The 26,043-nt window shown below is 36.1% G+C and overlaps 1 protein-coding gene across 1 annotated transcript in view; it reads left to right on the top strand.

The window, feature by feature from the left end:
• The window catches only part of GBE1 (1,4-alpha-glucan branching enzyme 1), a 59,090-nt gene extending 34,811 nt beyond the window's left edge, over positions 1 to 24,279 (top strand). The window contains exons 10-16 of the mRNA XM_053456890.1: positions 761 to 859; positions 2,325 to 2,435; positions 2,962 to 3,133; positions 9,905 to 10,089; positions 13,848 to 13,978; positions 22,473 to 22,590; positions 24,160 to 24,279. Coding sequence (XP_053312865.1) covers positions 761 to 859; positions 2,325 to 2,435; positions 2,962 to 3,133; positions 9,905 to 10,089; positions 13,848 to 13,978; positions 22,473 to 22,590; positions 24,160 to 24,213 — 870 coding nt within the window. The 3' untranslated portion in view covers positions 24,214 to 24,279. The remainder of the gene's footprint in view (positions 1 to 760; positions 860 to 2,324; positions 2,436 to 2,961; positions 3,134 to 9,904; positions 10,090 to 13,847; positions 13,979 to 22,472; positions 22,591 to 24,159) is intronic.
• Positions 24,280 to 26,043: the final 1,764 nt, after the last annotated feature.

Below are 26,043 nucleotides of genomic sequence, written 5' to 3'. Positions count from 1 at the left end.
GCCGGATACAATGTTATGTCTGAAGGCAATGGTCATTGAAATAACCTTGCGTCCTACTGCTAAGGCTTAACGCACATTTGGAAAGCATTAGGATGTTCTTGCTGTGCAAGCAGGCAGTGTTAATTTTCTGAAAACTAGCCTTTTGGGGAAAATTACCAGTATATGATTTTGAACAAATACGTTTGCAAAGCTGAAAACTGAATTTATTCCGAGATGTTACAAGCAGGAAACATATTACTCATTTATTGTTAAATGTACACAGAGGAATGAGTAATTTTTTTTTCTTCTTCTATATGTGTTAGAAGACGACTATACATCACATCTGAAATACAAAAAGAAAATATTGAAATCTGCAGTAGTCTTCTAAGATTATCCTTAGCGTGCATTTTTATAGATTATACGTTTTCTTCTGTAAATGTTATTGTGTTAAATGACAACAATTTTAAAAAAGTTTTGCTTAGTGTCCCCGAAAATATGATTTTCATTTTATCATAGTCATAGGCCAAATATAGATTAATAGACTGTAGTACCTTGTAATGTAAAACCAAAATGAAATATTACACTCCTATATAGAGTATGAATAATGCCGTTCTCGTTGCTAAGCACCTTTTGTGATGCAAAAGTAAATGATTAAAGGTTTTCCATCGCCTTCATTTCTTATTTTCAAATCCACTTATAATGGAAATAATTGTATGACATTTTCCAGGATAGCTATGCAGTTCCACGCCATTTTTAAACATCTTATTTTTTCTTTATTCAGGATGTGTCAGGAATGCCGGCTCTCTGCTGCCCGACGGAACAAGGTGGCGGAGGATTTGATTATCGTCTAGCAATGGCTGTGCCTGATAAATGGATAAAGGTTAGCCAACGTGTAGTATAGCTCTATATACACCATTTACCATGATATTGTGTCTTTATGAACACCACCTTTTTAAAGGGTATCTCCCACCCCTCTGCTCATCATTGTTTAACATAACATTCCATATGTAATCAATATATACTTACCGTATTTTCCCATGTATAAGACACACCTTTTTTAGAAAAAATTGGGGTCTAGAAATTTGGTGCGTCTTATACAGTGGTGGTAGACCTGCTGCTTACCTTGATCCACCGCGGCTGCACAGGAACCCAGTGGAGTCACGTGAATGCACATCACATCACATGACTCCGCTCAGTTCCTGTTCCTGCTCCTGGGAAACAGCGGCCCCCATGGAAGTCAGCGAGCGGCAGCAGAAGATCTGCAGTTCAGGTAAGGTGGGGGAGTAAATGTATGTATGTATATGTGTGTGTTAGCATGGATCCGTTTGTAGGGGGAACAGGGAGGCTGAAAGTGATGTGCATGTACTGGCTGCCTGAGCATGATAGGAGTGTGATTGCTAACAGTTGCTAGCAGCCAACATCAATCACACTCACAACATGCCCAGGCAGCCAGTACAATAACTTTATCAAATATTTTTTTTTTATTTCAGCCCCCAAACATAGGGGTGCGTCCTATACCTGGGGAAATATGGTAACACTTCATTTTCAACCCTCGGGATAACTTAATTTTACTTAAGTTTACATTTAACGCCAGTGCTTACCTACCAATGGTCCGCTTCAATCTTTTCTCCTTTTCACTGCTTCGCCTTCTGCCTTGTACACTTCTTGACTACATAGCTATACTACAAACAAGAAGAAAAAAAACCTAAAGTACTATTTAAAATCTGCTTTCTTTGACAGAAGTTTCTTTGTATTTATGATAATGATTACCTCGATAATAAGCACATAACCCCATTGTTTGTTTAGGTTATGAATTAGAGTAAACTATATTCCATCAGTATTAAGTTACATTTCTAATCTCTGTGTCTTTCCCTTCCCAGTCTGCCATTCTAGCAGATCACTAGTCTTTAGCTTGGTGAGGTTAATTTCCTATTAAATAGATAATGTCAGGACTTGTATCAAGGTTTATTTCATCATTCCAGCTATGGTCCAGCAGTGCCCTAGCAAAAAAGTTTTTAGCTCCGTACTGTTGCCATTTTAAGAAATTCTGTGCTTGCGATATTGCGGGACCCATAGTGTGCAAGTGGATGAATGAGTTTCTATGCTACTAAGTTTAAAGTGGTCCATATATCAGCTTTTTCACTCACGTTTAATGTGATGGTGTATAAGAACACAGTACGAACTAGACATGTTCATTTATAGTTCTGAGGGATAAAGGCGTTTGGTACAATACTCAGAAATCCGGTAATACATACTTAAAGTTCCAGAACTACTCGACATAAATGAAAGAAAGCAGACATGTTTGATATATAATTATTTTGAGGAGTACTTTTCTTTTTATGCAGATTTTGAAAGAGATGAAGGATGAAGACTGGAACATGGGTGATATAGTGCACACGCTCATCAATAGGAGACATAATGAAAAATGCATTGCCTATTCTGAGAGCCACGACCAGGTAATATGCGAGCGTGTGTTTATGTGGGGCTGGAAGTCAGTAATAAAAATGCCTATTATAAAGAAACTAATGAAATAGTTAAATCAGCAAGAATCTTGATGACTTATCTGTACATTATACAGCCATGCTGTCCCTGATGTAGAAGCTCACTGGGTTTGAGATTTCATAATAAATGGTAAAGTCAAGGGGCTGCAAGCACAACTCTCCAGTCAACTCTCCCTTTTGAATAGACTCCCTTGGGCTAAGCAGACTCTTTCCATGTGAAACACCCTGCAGAACCACCTGTCTTCACCCCCTTTGAAGCTGATGGGCCATGCATGCGGCCGAGGTGGTGCCACAAATGAATGATGATAATCATGGTGTTTTTTTTTCCTTTTACCATTCGTTTATTTTTCTTATTGAAAATTAGGCCACAAGCTTCGTTAAGGGAATGATCCACAATCATGTATTCAAACTGTTAGGGAACATTAATACCGGAATGATACTCACAGGATGAATCTTTAACAAGTGCTTTTTCTTTTTTTAGGCTCTAGTTGGAGACAAGACTCTAGCGTTTTGGCTGATGGATGCTGAAATGTATTCTAATATGAGTGTGCTGTCCCCTTTAACTGCTGTTGTTGACCGTGGGATTCAGCTTCATAAAATGCTGCGCCTGATAACGCATTCTCTGGGAGGGGAAGGATATCTTAATTTCATAGGTGAGTGAAAAATCTTTTAGTAGAGCACCTGGGTCCTCTTGTGTCTCTAAGATCTCTCCTCTTGAAGGACTACTAAAGGAATGCAAGATCATCATGTATTTTTCAAGGCTTTTTTTTTACTTGGAAAGAAGACCGTACAATTTCTCTTGGTAGCAAATATATTATTTCTATAAATGCCTTGGAGAACCTTCATCTCTGTATGGCCTATCTGCATAAGGATCATATTGATATAGGCCTCTTAATAGATCTGCAGCTTGTACATAATGAGTAATTATGAGAACGTGCACTTTTAACATTAATAGAAATTAATGGTGTGCATGAACTCCGTACATCAATGTTCTGACAGATGCCGTTTACTGGATCCATGTAACCTGGCCATGTTGAATACCTCCCAAGTGCCCCTGTTTTATGCGGGACAGTCTCTATTTACAACCTAAATTCCTCTTATTCTCCTGATTTCCAAGAGTTTTTTGTTTTTGCATGAAAAGGATGGATTTATGGGTTTATAAACTAAATTGTATAAATATAATACATCGGTCTTCTGTTTTACTCAGTGACATCAGTAGGTCACAAAGTCCCATGAAACCAGAATAAAACCCTTCTCCCCTGGGCTTTACTGGGACCACAAGCCCTAAAACAGAAGTGTTGGGAGTGTTGTGTTTGTTTAGTGGTCTCCCATTCTGTATTCGATGGCAACATCTGCCATGAAAGTAGAAGTATGGGAATCACTTCAAAATGGTTTGTAACATATTATTTTGTATTGCCAAAGGCTGTAGGTAATATTTTATTGTTATATGGTCTAACACCGCCAATTAATAATGTTTACATGGAAACTCTGTTCTTCAGAGAGTAATGACATTTACCTTACTGTATGCCAGCTGCTTTTATTGCTAACCATATAGCCATGGGCATCCGACTTTTGCTTTATAATCTTTGTGAGCTTAACGCAATCTAAATTTGAAACGATTTTTTAATTGGGAAATCTTAAAATATTTTTAGAACAAGGGAACATTTATTCTTCATGTTGTGCATAGCAAAAGGGCTTTTAAGTAGAAGAATATATGTCTCTTTATAGCATGGCTTGTGTGGGGGATTTTAAAGACGTTCCCTTGTTTGATGATCTTACATATAGAGTCATATTGATGATAGAGTCTCTCAGATTTATAATTGTAGATACCGGCTTAAAGTAATGAACACAACGTGAGATAAACTTTCACTGCGCTGTTACAGCGTCAAGCTCGGGAGACGCTCAGCCTGGTCCAGCTCAGTGTATAGAGTAATCACTTTTCTGACAGAGAGCTGTCCATAACATCATGTTTATGGATCATCTCATCCAAGGAGCTCCAGAGACCAGTAACGTTAAACCATTTTTTTTTTTCTCTAGGAATCAAAGTGACCTCAATATCCATTTTTACTGATGCTCCGTAAACATATTGGCCTCGCTGTCTGCGTTTCAGTGTAAACTGCTGCCCAGTAACTATTAAAGAACCCGACCAGTCAGAGCCATCAACTCTCTGTTTAATCCAATTTTTAACAAAATCCACAAGTTAATTCTGCATGAAGCATGCGCTGGATAAAATTGGGATTTTCTGGTTTGGGTCCCTACAAGCACCCTCTCAGATACTTAGGGCTTCTTTTGTGTTCTGCCCCAACTAGAATCTTCTTGTCCCTGCCTGTCCCACTTAGGCTAAGTTTCAGGAAATACTGTAGCCGGATAGTTAATTGGTTTGCCCTTCAGATTGTTTAAACCTGATTAACATTGTGACGGCAGATAATAACCATCCAGTCTGATTCAGTCCTTGATCTTGTCTTAGATTAAGGATAGCCGTATGCCTATCCCATACATGTTTACATACCCTTACTCTAATAGTCTCTACCATTTCTACCACCGCATTCAATCACAAATCGGTTTCATCACATCTAATCCTCCGACCCTTTAGTTTTAGACGATGACCACTTATTCTAATGTTTCGCAACCTTTGAAATAAACTTCCCTCCTGTGCTTTGTTAAAGCCCTTTAAGTATTTAAATGGCTCTTCCTTCCTCCAAACTATACATATCGGGATATTATAGTCTTTCCTGATATTTGTTATCATCCAGACCGTTCACTATTTTGCTAACCTGCCTTGGTTCACTTATAAAGTAACTTGATATCTAAGGATTCTTACCTTCCCAGTTGGTATCCCTTTCTCCTTCCCAGTTGTGGCTGGTTGTGCCCCATGCAGCTTCTAGATCTCACAGGACACAGTCCTATGGCGAGGAAAGGGACCTCTAGGCTCCCATGTATGGACTTGAAAAATCATTAGCAAACTTATACATCCCGCTGAATTCTGTGACACTTTAGGATTTAGCAGATTTGTTGGTGCAGATCTTGTAGTTTTTCGCTCCGTAGTCTCAAATAATAACTGAGATGGACAACGTATTATGGACAATATGTTTGCGTGTGTGAGTGCTAGTTAGTGTATTATTCTGCAGCGCTGTTCAGCAGGCAAACAAGCTGAGTGGTACATCCGATAGCTGTTTGGACGGAAACAAAAGGTGACAAGGGTCCTGAGTTTAAGTTGACCAGTGTAACGAAAGACAGCGGCAACGTTTACTCTGTAAATACTTTTTTTTAATTAAGGGGCGCTTTAAACCCTTTTAGCAGGGATACTGATCTATACATTCTGCCCTTTGTAGGTACAGAATGATTTTACCGCACAGAATCATGATAGATTTGGACAAATACTAAATATAATCCTCTACCTTATGTTTATAACAATACATTAATTTCCTAAATTATCATTTATTACACTTGGCTCAAATGAAACAGACACACAGACCTAGACAGCAGGTAAGAGCCATTCGGTCCATGTAGTTTGCCCATATTTTCCTGCTGTAAGTGATCTAGAAACTGCAGATAAGTCTGATCTTAGGAGGAGACAAACCAATGCGTGCTCTACAAAAATGGATTTGTTCAGATCAGTGATTGTAGCTGTCAAGTCAATTGATTTTTTAGCATCTGCTTATCTGCCCGATGTCTATCTTCAAATATTGATAACACCAGCAGAGTTTAGTATTCTCTGAATTTCTTCGGGAACTCATCATTTTGCACTTAAGTGAGGATAAAACTCCAAGGGCATTAATAAAATGCACTCTTGGGTGCCATTTGTTTATCATTACTGTCTCTGGCTTGACCTTTGGAGAACAAGGTTACTGCATGCTATAATTATATTAAAACATAGAAAATTGTCAATGTTAAACTCATGAACACTTAACGACATAGAAAAGCTACTACTGTATTATCGAGCACTGGGCTAATCTATGACACAGATTGTTGAGACTGTCTTAAACTAGATGGAACTCCATGCCCCCCCCTTACATCATGCTGTGCCACCCCGTTGAACGAACACACACACACACACACACACACACACACACACACACACACACACACACACACACACACGTTAGTCTTTGGAAAATCTACAACAGTGACATGTTTGAACATTTAAATTGTAAGCTCCTTTGAGCAGTGCTGTTGTTTCTGTAAGTCGAATTGTAATGTTATATACTAATTGTTACGTCCTGATTACCCATTTTACAGCGCAGCGGAAAATGATGGTGCCTCATAAAACAATACATAATATAATTTTGCTGAATAAGCTAATAGCGCTAGTTACCCAATGATTAATCTGTGGGTATAAATAAACTGCAAACATAACTGGAATATTATTATATGGTGCCAACAATCCACGCAGCGCTTCTTGCAGTCCCTACATTCAAAGGGTCTGACAAAACTAGAACTGATGGACTAAGACAAACCGATAAATTGGGTCAAGAGGACCCGGCTCACAAGCTTACAATCTATATAACTTATTTAGGGCTGCAACAACTAATCGATAAAATCAATAATAATCCATAATGAAAATCGTTGCCAACAAATTTCATTATCAATTAGTTGAATCGATTTTATCGATTATAAGATAAGGGTTTTTTTCAGAGCAAATGCATATATATATATATATATATATATATATATATATTATATATATATAGTGTATATGTAGCATTTTATAATTGCCCCCCCCTACTTTGGTCCCTGTCCCCCCATGTGCCTCCCCCTAAATATGAAAGCTGGAGAACTCCATCCATCACTGGTGATCCCTTGCGTATTTATTTTCTGTCTGGCTTAAGTCCTCCTTGCACGTTGTGAGGGTGGCAGCCATGATAATGCGGAGTCTGATAACATTATCAAAGATGTGGTAGACAAGTGGAACAGCCGCTACCAAAAGTGGAAGTGACTAATGCAGTGAGGGGATTTACATCCGGAAAAATGGTCAGTTTCTATTAAGTGTCCATCTCATGGAATTATAAACCATTTGTGGAGTATGAAAACACCTTGGAAATAAGGTCTTGACAGTTGGACTGAGATGTCTGATACTAAGCCCAGCCCTGTGTGATCGCCTGTATTCCAGTTAATTCCAACAGACTAGCGGTCCTTTCAAATGTAACTGTTTAATAACTCTGATAATTAAGACATCATAATACAGATTAGATGAAGGGCATCTAAACATGTTGTGGACCAAACAACATCCTAAAATATGTACAAATGGCTTGAAAACATAGAATGTAATAGTTCTTAAATTAAGAATTATACAGAACCTTTATCATCATCAAATTAATTCATTAAAGAGCTTCCCTTTTCATTAGAACTATAGACTAGTTATTTAAGCAGTTGCTTTGTTTCAGAAAGCAGGCTTTCATAATCAGCAGACTTCTTGAAGAAGACCACGAGAAAACATCTCACACTTGCCCTTTTTACAAGTGTCCGTCTCAGAGCTTTGCCAGTGATTACTAATTAGACAAAACACCGCTTTCTTCATGGAAATCATGATGATATTTGAGAAGCTGCAGAATGGGTAATTAACGTCTGATTCCAGCCGAATAACCGCCTATACATTCTATAGGTAAACAGATGTGTATGTTTGCCTGTTGTTTTATATATTTAATAGATATTTCTTTTGGCAGATGGCTTACAATAAAATGAAAGTGACAACTAAATTTATCACTGAATTTTAAATTAATTGGCTCGTGGAACTCATAAGTTGGCAAACAGCACTAAACAATACGGCCGGAAAATCCAATTAAACAAGAAAACTGACAGAAGCAAACTATGAATCTTGGATGCGCAAACTCTGGACAAACTAATGATTTTTATTTATTAATTTATTTTCCAATTCAATTAGCACCCTAGTGTTTTTAACTTGCATAGCTTGCTCTTCTTACTTCTTGTCATTATAGAGTTTGGAGTTTTACAAGAAACAACTTAAAATTAATTACCGCAAGCAGAACCTCCGTGGTATATCCATTCAGATGTTTCTACGATTATCCATGCATCACTGTTGATGTTTATGGAGACAATGAGAGCATTAGACATATCCATATTTCTCTATGGAGTTACTTAATTATCTTTTCAATTGTTTTCAATCTGTGTGATTTTGGTATCTGTGGACCGAGTATAATTAAACTTAAGAAATGTTCAAATGTAAAAAACATGCATTGCTAATGACTCGTAACTAAAAAGAACTGCAAGTTTTTGTTTGTTTTTTTTTGTTTGAAATATCTACTTGTGAAAACTTTGATTGCTTTAGAAATACTGAGATGTCTACTAACATTTCAGCTGCCCAAACAGTAAGACTTTTGCTTTTGGGGTATGTCTAGGAGGATTTAGTGGGACTTTTATGGGACTTTGTCACAATGATAGATGTGTAGAAGAAGTTACGCAATTTAATTTCTAAACACATTTTTGGAGTGTTGTAATTTATTTAAAGTATTTTGTTAAATTAGAGGGGTTTCTTGTAATAATTGGCTCTTATGGCTCCAAAAATGCTCTACGTGAACACTCTGCTGCCACTTCTATAATCCAATATGTCCACCTATCTAGAAGGCCAGAAGCCACAACTGGCCACAGAGGTGTGTACATGCGCAGAGACCCAACTGTTGTGCCAGAGGGAGAAGTGTAGGACAGGTGAAGATCTGCTCCTTCTCATGTGTTACAGGAACAGTTTGTATCACTGATCCCCAAAAAGAGATGAATGTCCCTTTAATAAAAATAAAAACCGCTAGAGGCAAATAAGATAAAGTTTAATAAATGATTTCAATCTGAAGGGAAATAACACACACAGTGGAGTCTGTTTTTTGTAAAAACTAATAGCTGCTGATGTAAACTTTTTTTAATTTCCTACATCTTTGCTAAGACGGTTATTACGTGCTCTGGTTGGCTCAGTAGTTTATACCCGATTTAGACCTAATAATCAGTACACTCAAACGACTCGTCATTGTCATACAGTCACGGAACCTGTTAAAATGCTTAAAAGTTCTTGACAAATGTCACAAATGAAATCCCTTCAATTTTGGGACTGTTGGTAGCTATGTTCACTTCCTTACATGAGTGTAAGAAAGAAGCCAAGCAGAATAGGATCCATAAATAATATTATCAGTGGTATTAGTGGCCTCTTTATAAAAAAAAAAAAAAAAAAAAAAAAAAAAAACCTACAACTTTAGAGCCTTCAAGTGTTTCAAACTACGTGTTTTAAGTACCACGGAAATAACCGATAAAAGCTGTCTGTAAATTAGTTTTGTTTTGTTTAAGCTTCTTTCTCTTGACTTTTGTAAAAGTCAGAACACGGTTGGAAAAAAAAAAGTCATGTCAAGAATTTTTGTTCTTGTCATTGTGTGTTTTTATTGTTACAGATAATAACAAATAAGCGTCTGTTTTTTTAAATACAGGTAATGAATTTGGGCACCCAGAATGGCTTGATTTTCCGAGGAAAGGAAACAACGAAAGTTACCATTATGCTAGGAGACAGTTTCATTTGGCTGATGATCAAATGCTGCGCTACAGATACCTTTATGATTTTGACAGAGCCATGAATAAATTAGAGGAGCGTTTGGGCTGGCTTGCAGCACCTCAGGTAGGTCACAGTCGAGGAATATAAATATATATTTGTGTGTGTGTGTATATATGTGTGTATATATGTATGTATGTATATATATATATATCCCATTTCATTTACAGTTCTTCAAGCTGTAGTGTGGGAGGGATTAAGTAATTTATTGTCAGTATTACATCCTGTTTTTATTAAAGGAGTAAAAAAAATCATTAGTTTTAACAAAAGAATGAAGATTCAGACCTTCTTTCTTTCTTTTTCTCTTGTTCTCTCCCTTCTGTGTAAAGGCTAACAGCGGTCACAGCTGTCACAGTAAATGAATGTTATGACACCACCTGTAGCTTGTGGTTTAATATGTAAACACCATTATACGTTTGTTTGTTTTTTCTTCAGTATATAGATCTGTAAAATGTAGAATTTAGGAAAGAAGGCCGAAATGCTAAGTGTTAAAACTGTTGTGTGCATTAAAAATGGTAGTACGTATGCACAAAATACATATCTTTTCGTTCCCACTCCAATGTTTTATTTTGCTGGAATATTTTATAGCATTGACAGGTTGGCTTTGGATTTGCACAGTGTTAAATACAAAAATCTTTTTTCTTCTTCTTCTATTAAGCAAATCACAATTTCTGATAATTCATTTTAGCAGAAAATACTTCTACTAATGGCTGTCTTTACTGCATCAGGTTGTGTAAATTGTAAGAGAAATGAGAACAGAAGTCGATTAAGAGGAGGGACCAGTGGATCATCCCTATTTTATTCTCAGGGATTTTTTGTAATCCTAAACTAGGAAGCACCGCTTTTTATTGAAATGTCAATGTGAAGCCCAACTTAATTGAAACTGTCTGTAACAGACAAGCTTTTTAGAAGGAAAAAAATACTTAAATTAAATGTTTGTAAAAATGTGCAGTTTAATAATTATATTTATGAATATAAATGCACAAGGCTTATTCCCCCACATTTTAGATGGATTACAAACTACTTTACTCCATAAACTGTAAATGAAGTCCTGAACCCCCCCACTTCCCTTCAGCAAATTTTCGCAAAACATATAAGATTCATTATAATAGATAATCTATTGATTTGGCATTGGGATGTGATTATTTTTGTATACTGATTTTTTTTTTTTAATTCTATATCCGGTGGTCATAAATAATAAGTATGCTTATTATTTTAATATCTTGGTTTAGTATATTTAATTATGTGATTATTTATACACATCTCTTCCTCTTCATAACATTTGGTTTGGGAGAAAATGTTTACCATGTAATTAAGTCCCAAGAGAGCAGGTGAAACATGCAATGCTATTGGCATTTTCTTGAGGACCAATCTGAAAGTGACTTACATGCAGATTTACAATTGTGTGAAAAAGAAAATACACCCTCTTTGAATTCTATGTTTTTACATATCAGAACATAATAACACTCATCTGTTCCTGTTCAGCAGGTGTGACAATTAGGTAAAAACAACCTCAGACGAACAACAACACATTACTTATTACACTGTGTATTCAACAAAAATAAAGCCATAAATGGAGAAGCCATGTGTGAAAAACTAAGTACACCCTTACTGCTTCCATAGGAATTAAGATGCTAAGTAGCAGACAGGTGATCCTAATCAAATGCCCTTGATTAATTGATCATCACCAAGTGTGACCACCGCTATAAAAGCCGAAGTTTTAGCAGTTTGTAGTCTGGAGCATTCAGGTGTATGTTAACACAATGCCAAAGAGAAAATACATCAGCAATGATCTCTGAGAAGTGATTGTTGCTGCCCACCAATCTGGGAAGGGTTATAGGACCATTTCCAAACAATTTAAAGTCCATCATTTTACAATGAGAAAGAATATTTGAAAGTGGAAAACATTCAAGACATTTGCTAATTTTCCCAGGAGTGGATGTCCCAGCAAATTCACCCCAAGGTCAGACCGTGCAATGCTCAGGGAAATTGCAAAACAAAACCAATAGTTACATCTCAGACTCTACAGGCCCCAATTAGCATGTCAAATGTTAAAGTTCATGACAGTACAATTAGTAAAAAACTGAACAAGTATAGTTTCTTTGGAAGGGTTGCCAGGAGAAAGCCTCTTCTCTCTAAAATATGGCAGAATGGCTTAGGTTTCCATAGGTGCATCTGGAACAATGTCCTTTGGACAGACAAGACCAAAGTGTAAATGTTTGTGCTGATATGCTGTGTTTGGTTCATGCCAAACACCATATACTAGGGGTTATGATTTGGGCTTGTTTTGCAGCCAGGACACAGGACCTGAGAACCTTTCAATAATGTAGTCGACCATAAACTGTTGCAATGGCCCAGTAAGGGTACAGACCTCAACCTGATTGAAATGCTGTAGCGGCACATTAAGAGCCGTGCTTAACAAATGTCCGCAAACCTTAATGAACTGAAGCAACATTGTAATGAAGAGTGGGCCAAAATTCCTGCACAATGATGTGAGAGACTGATAAAGTCCTACAGAAAATGATTACTTCAAGTTATTGCTGCTAAAGGTGGTTCTACAAGCTATTAAATCCTAAGGTGTACTTGGTTTTTTGCACATGGCTTCTCCATTTTGGCTTTATTTTTGTTAAAAATAAAACATCTTTAGACCTGACAAGGACGATTGTTGTTATTCTGATATGTTAAGCCAATAAATTCAGAATACCTTCTTTTTCACACAACTGTATACACGACTTTTAACCTTATGTATTTTATTTGAAGGCCATGATGATTGCATGAAACCCTTTATTAATTTATTATAATTTATATATGTTTGTAAACTAATTACATTCTAGAACAAGTCAAAAGGGCCTTTTATGCTTATGTTCACCAGCACACGTTCTGGTTGTTGACCATTTAAATTCTGAATACTTTTATATTCCAAGAAGCAGTTCATTAGGCACCTATTAATTTTAAATTGTGCCTTCTACCTTTCCTCCTACATTCATTTAAGTGCAGGATTAAAAGGAAAATGTGCTATCTGGGGTACCAGTGGCATACCGTGTTCATTCTGTATTCTGGAGAGAGTTCAGAGAAGGGCTATTAAAATGGTGAATGGTTTGCAGGATAAAAGAATGCCAGGAAAGATTAAGGGATCTCAATATGTATATCTTGGAGGAGGAAATATAATAGAAGCTCTTAGATAAGTAAACAGATTTAACAAAGTACAAGAGGGGAATTTTATTTCAAAGGAGGAAAAATATTCGGACAAGAGGTCATAATCTAAAACTAGAGGCTTAGATGTTATATAAGGAAGTTCTACTTTACTGGTAAGGTTGTAGATAAGAGAAATCGCCTCCAAGCTTAAGTGGTAGATGTTAATACAGTAACTGATTTAAATATGCATGGGATAGGCATAAAACTAATCTGACTATAAGAAGGAACCAAAGACTAATTAAGTTTTCAGTATTTACAGTGGGGAAAATGGTCAGATCAAATGGTTCTTGTCTATCATTAAATTCTATGTGGTTTTTTTGTTGTTTTTTTTTTTTTTTAAGAAAATAAACATTGTTTATTATTTTCCTATATGTTTGCTTATAACCATTTAGTGTTTTTTTTATGGAATGCAAGTTATAATCTGGAAAATTGTATGTCCAAATACTTAGGTATAACTTCCCCTTTAACCTTTTGATATTACCAACAGATCAGAACTTTGTCAAAATACTTATATATATCTATATATAAATATATATATATTGGTTCACACATTTGTTATTGTTTCACCATGTATCACAGAAAGCAATTGAATTTTGTAACTAATTTCAGTCTTCTTTTTTTTCTCCTAGGCTTATGTCAGTGCAAAACATGAAGATGATAAGATTATTGTGTTTGAGAGGGCAAATCTCCTTTTCATCTTTAATTTCCATCCAAACAAAAGTTTCACTGGGTACAGAGTGGCTGTAAACTCACCGGGGAAATATCCTTTCATAAATATTAACACATGAATATTTTTATAATGTTTAAAGCTTTACTTAAAAACAACAAAAATGAATTTTGATCATGATAACATACTGAGTATTGTATAAGCTGTTGGATGTAATCCCCAAACTTCTTTTCAGGCTTAGCTGGAGCAGCAACAGGTTTCTTTTCATGAAGATCATGGTTAGATTCTAGTTCAATGGCCATTGTTACTCTACAGTTGATTGCCAGTTTAGGTCAATTTCATTTCAACCAGAACAACCTTGAGGGTGATAGACCTCCTGACCCCATTCCAGTCCTTATGTCGGCGAGAGGGGAGGTGGTATTGAGCCTTCAGTTTTGTATAGGAGGGACGGAGGTGTGGGTATTGAGTAGGATACTTCAAACATAAATAAATACGTGACCGACCACCTTGTGTGCTGTTAATCCTTGAGAGTGTACAGCATGGTTTGTTTATGCAGATATCGTAGGGTGATAAATGCAGAGGATTGCATGCATCTTGGCTCACTAGGTAGTTAATATAGTTTTTTTTAGTTTTTATAGTTTTCAGATGTTCGCTATTGGAGACTCTGTGCATAAAGCAAAGTGCTGGTTTAAAGTGTTATTTTTTTTAATATAAAAAAAGCTAAATGCTGGTTGTTATTAGCCTTCTATCTACATCTGGTACGCTATGGAGTGTGTCTATGCATATGAAACTTTACTTGCTTATATGTTAAGTAATTTATTATTAACGGCACTTGGTTTTAAGAATGGTCAGGTAGCAAATGGATTTGTCCATGTGATATTCAGATGTTTCAGGAGTGTGCATTTTAAGTGTACATTTTCCCTCGATGACATTTTCATCTTGTCCCCAGATCTTCTAATGAGGGAATAAGGTCATTTAAGCAAGTCACTGGAGTGTGATTGCTCGAGGCATAGATGCTGCTTTGTAGTATGTTGACTTCTAGACTGTTTTGAAGTACGGTTATGTAACTGTCAGTGTCTGTTAACAATGTATGTCCTTTTTTATACAAAGGCGTAGTGCATCCCAATCGGTATTCTATACCTGTCATATTATATGTAACAGTGGGTTTATTCTGCATTCATGTGGCTGTGAATATATTTTCATCACAATACCTAAATCAAAAACTATTTTTTTTGTTCCTTCTTTTTCTAACCCATTACATTTTCTTTTAAGTAGTCTCTGTTCTATCATTTTTAAATGGAACAGGTCTTAAAGTACTCCCTTTCCCATAAGAAGATCATAAATGGTATACATAAAAAAAAAAATAGTGGCCAAAAACATGCGGTAGAGGCCACCCAACAAAGACACAAACTAACCACTCTCAGCCAAACTGTTGCTCACAGTATTCTGAATCAAATGACACACATTCAAACATACTCACACAACACTCGCATTCATCCATCATCATCTTATCTCTCTCTGTGCCAGAGAGCATTCCTATTCAGCGAGAGTGGCTGATTCTGATTGGATCGTTCTCCCGCTAATACCTGTACATAGGAATGGATCTGGCCCTGCCGCTGTGAGAGACCTTTATGTATATAATATTACATTCGTTAAAGGCTCTTGTTTCATATTATAGGCTTTACTATTCACTTAGAAAAATGTGTTTGTTTTTTTTTTTTTTTTATTAGCAATAAAACGCTGATGTTTGTGAATGCATATATTCTCTTTTATTCATCTGGCCATTAAATCTCCCATCCCTTCTCATTTCGGGAACGGGTGCTATTATTAACCTTCATATGATGAAGTATTTTTATTTTATTTTTATAAACAGACCTGCTAATTGACACACAGCACAGTCCTAGTATTTAACACTTAAGAATCTAGATTTTTCCTTTTTTAATCTGATTAAGATGATATATTTATCTAGAAACCCATTTCCAAGTTCTGACCCTCAACAACACAGTTTGATACCATTTTGCTTAATTTTCTTTCTTGTCTCACACAAAGAATCTGGCGACCCATTTTTTCCTGCTTTAAAAACTCCAGACCAGATACTTTACATTTGTAATAGCCTGCTCAGTCAGAGTTTCATGGGATAACACTGTCTTTTTCCAATTACACAAGACATTATTTGCACTCTCGAATATGCTGTTCATTCCTCTGAATGTTTAATCACATGAAAACACACGTTTTAAGATTAAAAAACAAAACTATTTTCTAATGGCAACTGTCATCGTGTAACATGTTTCCATAAAAAAATAAAAACATGCAAACTTTTACATGATTAACATGGGTGTTGACAAGCAAGATTGGTGCTTTAAAGGTACTTAGAACTCTCATGGACAGGGAAAATGTACCCAGGGCACTATAGCCCGGTTTTCCTGTTAATGCATGTCGCAGGTGCATACAGTCCTCGGGTATTCTTTTGCCTCATTTAACTCCGCTTCAGCTGCCTCTACCGAAAGTGTACTATATAGTATGCATCTTTCACATGCTCAGTAGAACTCCCATTCTAGTCAGTGGCAGCGGAAGCAGCCAAGTATGTTTATGCTATCTGAACACTGATGTTTTGCTAGCATACATGTGAATGCAGTTGGAGTTTACTGAGTATGTGCAAGACGTCTGCATACTGATGGTTCCTGCTTTCAGTAGAGACAACCAGGGACTAAGACTGTTCCTTCAAGTGCAACTTTTTTCTAAAGTATGTAATCACAGTAAAGGATTTTTGTGTACTAAGTGCTCAGCTTCTTGCATTTTCAGCACTTAATCTATTAAACACTTACTTTAACATTCTCATCCAAAAGGAAACGGTTACTAAGATAAAAATGGAGGATTGCCTTCCTAAGAATTCTTAGGAAGAATTTTAATAAACTATGGCTGTTAGTACATTGTTCTAGCCGATTCATTTTTTTTTCTACCTAGAGTAAGACCTCAGACTTTACACAAATCTACCACCAGTTAATAATTATTTTGTCTAACGTTACATCTAGATCTGTGAATCTGTAGTTCTAATCTTTGACCTCTTCCTCTAAACATTTCCCCTTGTATGAAATCTCCACATTTTATTTATTAGGTTCTATAGAGTCATTACAATAGAGTGAAAATTAACAACATTGCATCAATTAAAAAAAAAACGGAAAATTGACAATTACATTAACATAAGTTGACTTACTTGTAAAGAACATTACATTACATTACATTTATTTATAAAGCGCTGGCCGATTCCGGCGGAGAAGACCTTGCTCTTTTGAGCTTACAATCTATGAATGGGTTGAGAAGGATGGAGACGAGATAAGGGGAGGCTTGGGCGAGCATGACTTGATTGTAGTGAGGGTGATTTGGAGGAGTCATTGGTGGGGAGATCCCAAAGGTGGGCAAAACAGATTGTTTGTTTTCAGGATTTGGGTTGATGGTATTGAGTGTGAAGAAGTGATGACAACTTAGAAAAGACCCAAGTAATGGGCAAATCAAAGAGTATGTCCTCTTGACTTTTCATCAAACTGTATATGTTTAAATTCTCTAGTCATACCTGATATTTTTTTTAACCTCTACCTCTCCACCATTGTAGTGGCCATCTATATTGTATAACATTGGCTTAGGAATAGGACCAGTTGGTTGCCTTTGCTAAATCCTTTAGGTATTTCGGTCATATGTAGCAGGTAAGCTTGATCTGTTCTAAAATAAAGGATAACAAATTCAATGTTTTGTTTTTTTGTTGCAATTTTGAAAGGTTTAATGTTAGCAGGTTTTCCAAGACAGAACAAACATCCCTCTTTGCACGGCTATATCATTAGCCCTGCAAGGTCATCCTATTACTGCTGAATAGAGCTTTGATGCATCACTCTGCATTATATCGTAGACTTTTGTAGCAAAGAGGCAAATTGCATTTTAACTATGCCAGTTAATAACCTACATAAACTTTAAACCATTCTAGATTTTCTATGGTTCTCAGTTAATTGAGTTAAAAAGCAAAATTGATCCGCGTAATATCATTTGCATTCCGTTCTAGTGAAGCTGTAGGTTTCATTACGCATTCCTTGTGTACAATGTATCATTTGGTTTGAACATTAGTATTCAGATTGTCTGAATAAGCAATAGTCTTCAATAAGTAATTAACCTTATGGATAATGCCATCCATACTATCTCATTTGATCTCAAACAAGAATCATATTGTTTCCTCTGGGCTGTACTGTCCCTAGCACACATGGAAACATGGAATAATTCTGCTCGTCCTGTCTAATCTGCCCATTTTTCTACCCATTGTAATATTAGGTCCTTGGGTTCGTCTCATTTAGTTGTGAATGGGGGAAGGATCTTGTTTCAATTTTCCATTGGACTCCTGTCTTTATGTGAGCCATAAACACCTAGACATATTGACATGTACTATTCTGCCACGTAGCGGTAAACCAATCTCCCCATATTATTATAAGTAGATAATTTATGGAATTTATGGGAACTTTATATATATGTTGGACTTTAGTCCAAAAAAAGTGTTTATTCGGGTATTCATTTTGTGTGGTTTAGACCTAAGGAAGTTGTTAAAAGAAGGGGGTCTATATCTTGCACATATTGATGTTAATGATTACAGTTTTTTTTATATTGTCAATATACCCGCTTGAAATTTGTTACATTTAAAATCAGCTGCATTCTGGCTAGAGGGACCCCATATGCACATACATACTGTATCCCATATTACATATGTATTTATTATATAAGCACCCACCCTTATATAATAAATACATATATGTAATATGGGATGCATAACCAGTCAATTATTACTTATTGATTTATCCAGCGCCGTCATATTCCATAATGCTGTGTAATTTTATAGCGTTTTACTACTCGATCAGTACCAAGCCCAGTCTAAGCGTTAATTATCCTCTCTAACATCTCTCTGTAAGAATGTATTCTCAATAATTTCTGACCTTATAGCCCATGATATTTTTAACATTTGGAAATATAAATGCCATATAGTAGGATTTTCTGTGCAGAACTACATTAATATAACAATTTATTCAAAGTATCCATAGTTTAAGTGAAAGACTGAGCTTAGCTTTATTGGTTGAGATATCTTGCCTGCGTTATTGGTCATAGCAGCACTTGGCTGACGTCTCCCCGTTATGACATATTCAAAACTACGGAGGTAAAGAAAAAGCTGCAAAATATGGCAACCAGGTGGGACGCAAGTACCCACAATGCTCATGTTTGTTTTACTGAGTGCTGTTTGCAGTGCATTCTGTAGCAGAGCCGACAGGTAAGTATATATACATTTTATAGTAAATGCACACTTAATATTGTAGTTGTCATCCCCTTTAAAGCATGTCTCAGTTACAATATTAATAGCTATCAACCATAACAGAGAAGATGATGTGATGTACATGCGCTTAAACCTGCTTCAAGGCTTTTTAAATAACGACGGTCACAGGCTGATCCTCGGCTTGCTCGGAGTTACGCCATCATTGGCATTCCCGATGAGGAGGATTAACCCCAGTCCTCGCTTTCCTGACCCCCTCTTGGACTTTTGTCATATCCCTTTCCATTCAACGGAAGGCCACTATTTCTCCGCCCCTGTTAAATGTTTTGTTGGTTTTTTTACAGTAGGATGTGATGATTATGAATTTTTTGTGTTCTGTATGATGATTTGTTTCAGGTGTACTGTTAGTGAGAACACACCAATGCTTTATGTCCTTGGTTAAGCCGCTGCATCGCACTTTGCCTGATGTGTAATGCGTGTTTGAATCCTGTAGGTTTTGGGTGCGCTGTGCTTCGTTGGTAAGAGTTGCTGTGTTTGAATTATGCTGGGGAGATCCATGTGTGTGGTTATGCTTGACTAAGCTGTTGAAAATATGTTTTTAGGGATGTGTCGGGATATATAGGGTATGTTCCTGGGCAATACAAATGTCACTGAACATAGTGTACTCAGCCAAACATCATTTTTGAGTGGTGTTCATGCAGGCTTGATTATAGTTAAAGGGGCAGATTCATGTCACAGCCTCGTCAAAGAGGAATGCTAATTAAAGTACTTTGGAAAAAGTAAAATACAATGAAAAAGGTAAAGCAGTGAGTTTTTCTTTAACATATATTAACAGAATAAAGGCACCATGGTCTGTTTGGTAGAATGGGAGAATAATTTCTTTACTGCTGTTCATTGAGCCTCAAGTAACAATATCCCGTATCCGATAGGTCTGTAATACATGGTCCGCTAGATACATATATAAAAGTGGCCATGATACCTTAAACTGGACAAGTGCTAAGTCTGTACAAAGTACAAAGAGAGTACGAAGTCTGTAGCCAATCGCTTTGCTGGACACGTATCGTGTAATTAAAATAAAATCCCTAGATCTGAAAAATATTCAGTAATCCTGTTTTTCTCAAACTTTTTTGCCAGCTTCATGGGGGTCAAGGAAAGTTGTACTTTATTTGTATTTTTGCTATGGGCATCATGCTGTGAAAACATAGTTGCCTTGAAGCATCTTAACATCGTATTGATATGGCCACTATCGATGAAAGCATGGTATACAAAGATAAGGTTTAATTGATTTTGCTTACCTTTTTAATGCTCTTGAAAGTTGTTGACTCGTTTGGTTGCTGTAAGCACTGACTTTCTGTTATTTTGGATTAATTGACACTTTTAGAATAACGTTTATTTTCAGGTTTAAACTAGTCGTGTATTTTCAGCTGATTACCCAACTTTTCTTTACGTTACAAATGCTGTTTTCAGTACTTGGATGAACACGTGGACTGTTGAGACAGATTTAAAGACGCAGAAGTGTTTACTAGTCTATGAAGCTTACAGGAGACATGCTGAGATAAGTGAGATCTGTTGGTTGAGGCGAGTTACGGCCCCATTGATTGCAATGGAAACCAAACTCGTAAGGTCATGTTTCAGGAGACTTGAGTTACTGGAGTTAATGTGAGTTTTCCATTATTAACGCATATTGTATGTATCATGTATATTCCAGGGATTCACATGCTTCTGAGTTACAAAAATACCAAATTGTTTCCTTTTTATTAACTTTTTAGAAACCCAAAGTATCAGGTGACATTCCACTTGATTTATTGTTGATAAATGATCTTTAACGCACAAGAAGACTTGACAAATTATAGACAGATTATACTGTTGTTTCAAAATATAATAATATATTTCCAAGGAAACCCAGAATGTATACAGCATTATAACCCGTATCAAGTGAAATGAAATATGTTTAATTAAGGTAAGATTTCCTTTCTTGTTGTGAAATAGAGCACAGTACTGTGCAAAAGTTAATAGTTACATTTTATCATTTAACAAAATGCAAAGTGAGTCAGCAGAAGAAAAATCTAAATCAAATGTCATTATTTGGTGTGGCCTCCCTTTGCATCAATTCTTTTAGGTAAACTCGTGCACTGTTTTGTTTTTTAAGGAACTCGGCTGGTAGATTGTTCCAAACATGTTGGAGAACTAACTGCAGCTCTTCTGTAGATTTAGGCAGCCTGAGTTGCTTCTCTCTTCTTGTTACACCACACAGACTTGATGTTGAGATCAGGGCTCTGTGGGGGACGTACCATGACCTCCAGGACTCCTCGTTCTTCTTTACTCCAAAGATATTTCTTAATGACTTTGGCTGTATGTTTGGGGTCGTTGTCATGCTGCAGAATAAGTTTGAGGCCAGTCAGATACCCCCCTGATGGTGTTGCACGATGGATAAGCAGTGAGGAGACCATCAATTAAGACCAAATCCCCAACTATATTTGCAGAAATGCAGCCCCAAACCTGTAAGGAACCTACACCATACTTTACTGTCCGCAGACCTTCAGCGACCAAACTCAATATTACAAATTTTTAGTTTTCTGCACTCGGTTCTCAACATTGCCCGTTCCTTTGTGCTAGAAACTCGTCTGCCTTGAAGTTTCTGCTTGGGAGAGACCTTGCAGATACAGTGTAACTACCTTATGTCTTGTTGCTGTTCTCCACCCAGTTTTATTCCTCCTACACAGCTGTTTCTGTTTCATTTAATGATTGTGTTTCAACCTACATATTAAATTGATGTGCAGTAGCACCTGTTTGGTATAATTGCTTTATCATGAACCTAAATATGTGGCTACAAAATCCATTACTTTGTGCAAGTGTAAAAAGGACTGATGCTTTTTGGAAGGCAATGGGTGCTCACACCAAATATTCATTTTGATCTAGATTTTTCTCCTTTTCACTCAATTTTTGTTAAATTATTAAAATAAACTATTAACATGTCTTACTCTTTTGCACTTTTGCACAGTCCTGCTTAGTTACTCAGTATTGTGCTTCATCAAGACAGAAACCAATATGAAGATCCTGTGAAGCACTGGGTGGTCCATGATTCATAGTTGGAAAGGGATTGGGATAGTCCGTTTGTGAAGTTTATTAAGCAACATGATAAAGACTGTACATGATATTTTCCTAACTCAAAATTATTACATTTGATCATTTATTTTACTGAACACACAATTGGTCTCGTTTTATTTTCTAATTTGTATTGGCTGTGTCATCCACCTTACAAACATATGGTCCTTAATCTTTAAATTGTAAGTATATGATAGTTCTGGATACTGATGCTGCAGAATACGGTGGGCACCAAAGAATAAGCCACACCACGGAGTTCTTTACAGAGAATATTCCCTACAATAATCGTGCTTACTCGCTCTTGGTAAGTTTTTGTTTGTTTGTTTCTTTGCTCGTTTTTCCTTCACCTGTTGGACTTTTATTTAAAGTAATTATTTTCAAATGGTGTAGGGAGAATTCCCCAGGACAATTTAATTCATTTTCCTTTAGCCTTCTCCCTTCACCCTTTGCAGATTCTGTATTCTCCCACCCCTCGTTTTTCCTCACCAGCTTCCACATTCACTTTGAATCTCACAGAAGGCAGTATTTTTACTGGTGTTGTACAGTTAAATATTTGAAATTACATCTTTTTTATGCATGTCATCAAAAGCTTTTTAATGGTGGACAAAAAGGTTTTTTTCCCCCATTCCTCCTAAAGGAAATCTAATCAGTGACGCCCGTTACCCCAGTATTTATAACGAGAGTCGGTTTGGGGGGAAAAAGAGCCTCTGCTGGTGCTCATCGGGGAATGGATGAAAATAAATGGAGACCAACATAATTAAACGTCCAGCTCATTGATCCCAATAAAATGAAGATATGCCATCGTTAAAATACCACATCCTGGCTGTGATCAGCAGATACATCTCACCAAAATATTCTGTTATGTGGCTGCCTTAATTGCTACTTCTGCATTTAATTTGACCATAATGTCAAGAAAGAGTGTATTGCCCAGAGACTTGGAAATATGTGACTGTGTTTCTAGGGTTTTTGCTGTAGCAGATGGGATTGATGCTATGTGCTATTTAATGATTCTTAGTATATAATGCTTGTTCCCAGCAGCTGAAATATATGTTGCCATCATTAGTGTTAAACAGTATGCTTGATGGGTCAGTAGGATTCTTGTAAAGGTTCATTTACCTGTTTTGTAGTCTGGTTGGCTTAGCTCTTTAATCTTTCTTTTGTCTGTCCAGCAATCTTCTTTTCGCCCCTGCCTTCTCTTCCGGTGTCTTGTTTAATCAGCTAACATATATTAGTGATTTATTGCTGGATTCTACCCAGAACTGTCAAAAACAGTCTTATCCTTTTACTTTGTCTCCTTATAATCATTTACTCAATCACAACTGGATTTATATTTAGAGGTCACTCCTCATGGCCACCCTCCATAGTTTTACATCGCGATTCGGAATTTTAGAAATTCTGCTTGCTTTATTATTTTTTATGGTTTACAATTATATAGGGAATGTTTGCAATGGATTCATCTTTCTTTCTTCCTTATTGAGCAAGAAAACAAACCAGTATGCTGGTCCTAAAAAAATGGCAAACATAATCTTGATTCATTCAAATATTTGTACCAATCTTTCGACTAGCTGTTATATTCTTTATAATTTAGTTTTTTCTTTTTCATATCTTCAAATAACTGGGCTATCGCAGTTAATAGTGCCAAATGCTTTAACGTTGTAGCAAGTGCTGTACTTATAACCTGGCAATGCTGGGGAAAAAAAAGATTTTAAGAACTTTTTAATAAATGTTATAAATCATTTACTGCCCTCTAGTGGCAGATCTTTAAAACTTCACACTATAGCATGTACATGTTTTGGAGCTGCATAGAGTACTGTGAATTTTGAACTATATGTGTCAATGTGCTTTGAAATTCATTGTTTTCTCTGTATTTTAGGTTTACATTCCATGCAGAGTGGCTTTTATTCTTCAAAATGTGGACAGTGCCTAAGGACTGAAGTCCCGTCTCCATTCGAAATGAGTGTGAAGTTATTTTTGAAGTAGAACATTTCTTACTCCACATTTCATTCTAGCTGTTCATTCTAGCTGTTCAAGATTGTTCACAGTATTTTGATTGCATTAGAACCGTAATAGGACAATATCCCACTAACTAAAAGCCATTTGCAAGGAAACAAAGAAAAAAAGATGGAAACATATAGGTTTTTTCCTGTTAAGCGCCATTAACTTCAGCAGAACTTATTACAATAGTTTATTCTTAAATTGAAACTCCCTAATCCAAGTTAATTGTAACAGTCTTTTCCGCAAATTGAACCCGTTTCTCTATCTTTAATTGTAACATAAATACTGTTGTTCAGATGTTGGTAAAATGCCCAGAAAAAAGTCAAATTAATATTTAATCAAAACTCAAGATATATGATATTGTTTCTAATGTAATTATAAGGCCTATGCCTATGCAATATGTAGCAATGCTTTGAGCATGGTAAAACAGGAATAGTAGAATATATATATTTCACTTACTGGGAAAGAAAGACATTTATTATATAGAATATTAAATGCATCAGTGATAATCGTTAGACATATTTAATAACAGTTTATTGGTACAGTCCATGGGAGATTCATGCTGTATTTTCATATAGGTTCTTGGAGCTCCAGGATACCGAATGACGCAGATACTTACAGGTTTTTCTTTAGTTTCCAGTACTTCACGCTTTAAATGGCTTTCAGTAAGTGCGATGTTGGTGACACTTTAATTTTGTCAGAATTCTTGCGCAGATCCAATGAAACTGGATTGTAATCAGCTGCCTGTTTCCGATGTCAATAGCAACCTACTAAATATGCACTTTTAATCCATAGCATCACACCGGCTGGTACTGTTCGTGTTTCCTATGCGTGTAATAGCCGTGTTCAAAAAATAACTGATTAATTTAGCTTCATTGTAACGTACAACTCTTTCATTTTGATGGGTGTTCCAGCTGCACCGTATCACCAGCGTTTTATAATTATGTAACTTGTCTAACAAGTCAGTGGGGACATAAAACATTAGCAATATAGCTGGCAACTGAAAATGTTAACTTTCAGTTTGTGACATTTAAGTTTACTTAAGTCGTGTGGAAAATCTTGTTTTTGAATTTTTTTTGTCTAATTCGTGGCCAGGAATTATGTTTATTAGTTCGATCGAGCCATTGGTAAAAACTGGAATCAGTTTGTTTTATTTTTTTTTTATTTGTTTTTATTTTAGACCTTTGATTTATTTTTTTTGAGAAATAAGCAAAGGACCACCATTTAGAAGTTTAATATATTTCCTTGCAATTATAAAAAGTATTTTCTAAATTATAAAAAAGCAAATCTCTATATTAAGCAAAGCAGTGTTACTTTATTGAATCGTAATAAAAGAAAATATGAAACATGAGCTACCTGTATGTGTTTTTATATATAGACATATATAGACATATATATATATATATATATATATATATATATATATATATATATATATATATATATATATATGTATCGTTTTGGACAGTTAGTGTGAAGCTGATTGTGTATCAAATGTATGGTGAAAACCTCCTCGACCAGACAAAACAGAAACCAAAATGTTTGCAAACACCCCATAAACCCCCATTTATACCCTGATGCACCATATTGTAAGGGGATTGATTATAACCTAAATGTTCTCAATATAAACTCTATCAAAATCCAAGCCGTTGTTTTATTCTCTTTATTCCAGAATTCTTTAGGGTGAAGGCCAAGAGAGTCTACATACTGAAACAACCAACCTGTGTTTGTGGGCCTTTCTTAAGATAAACAAGCTCTTGCA

Source organism: Spea bombifrons, chromosome 2 (assembly GCF_027358695.1).
Source record: "Spea bombifrons isolate aSpeBom1 chromosome 2, aSpeBom1.2.pri, whole genome shotgun sequence".
Lineage (NCBI taxonomy): Eukaryota > Metazoa > Chordata > Amphibia > Anura > Pelobatidae > Spea > Spea bombifrons.
Note: the sequence above shows the minus strand (reverse complement) of the source record. Positions and strands in the feature narration are given on the sequence as shown.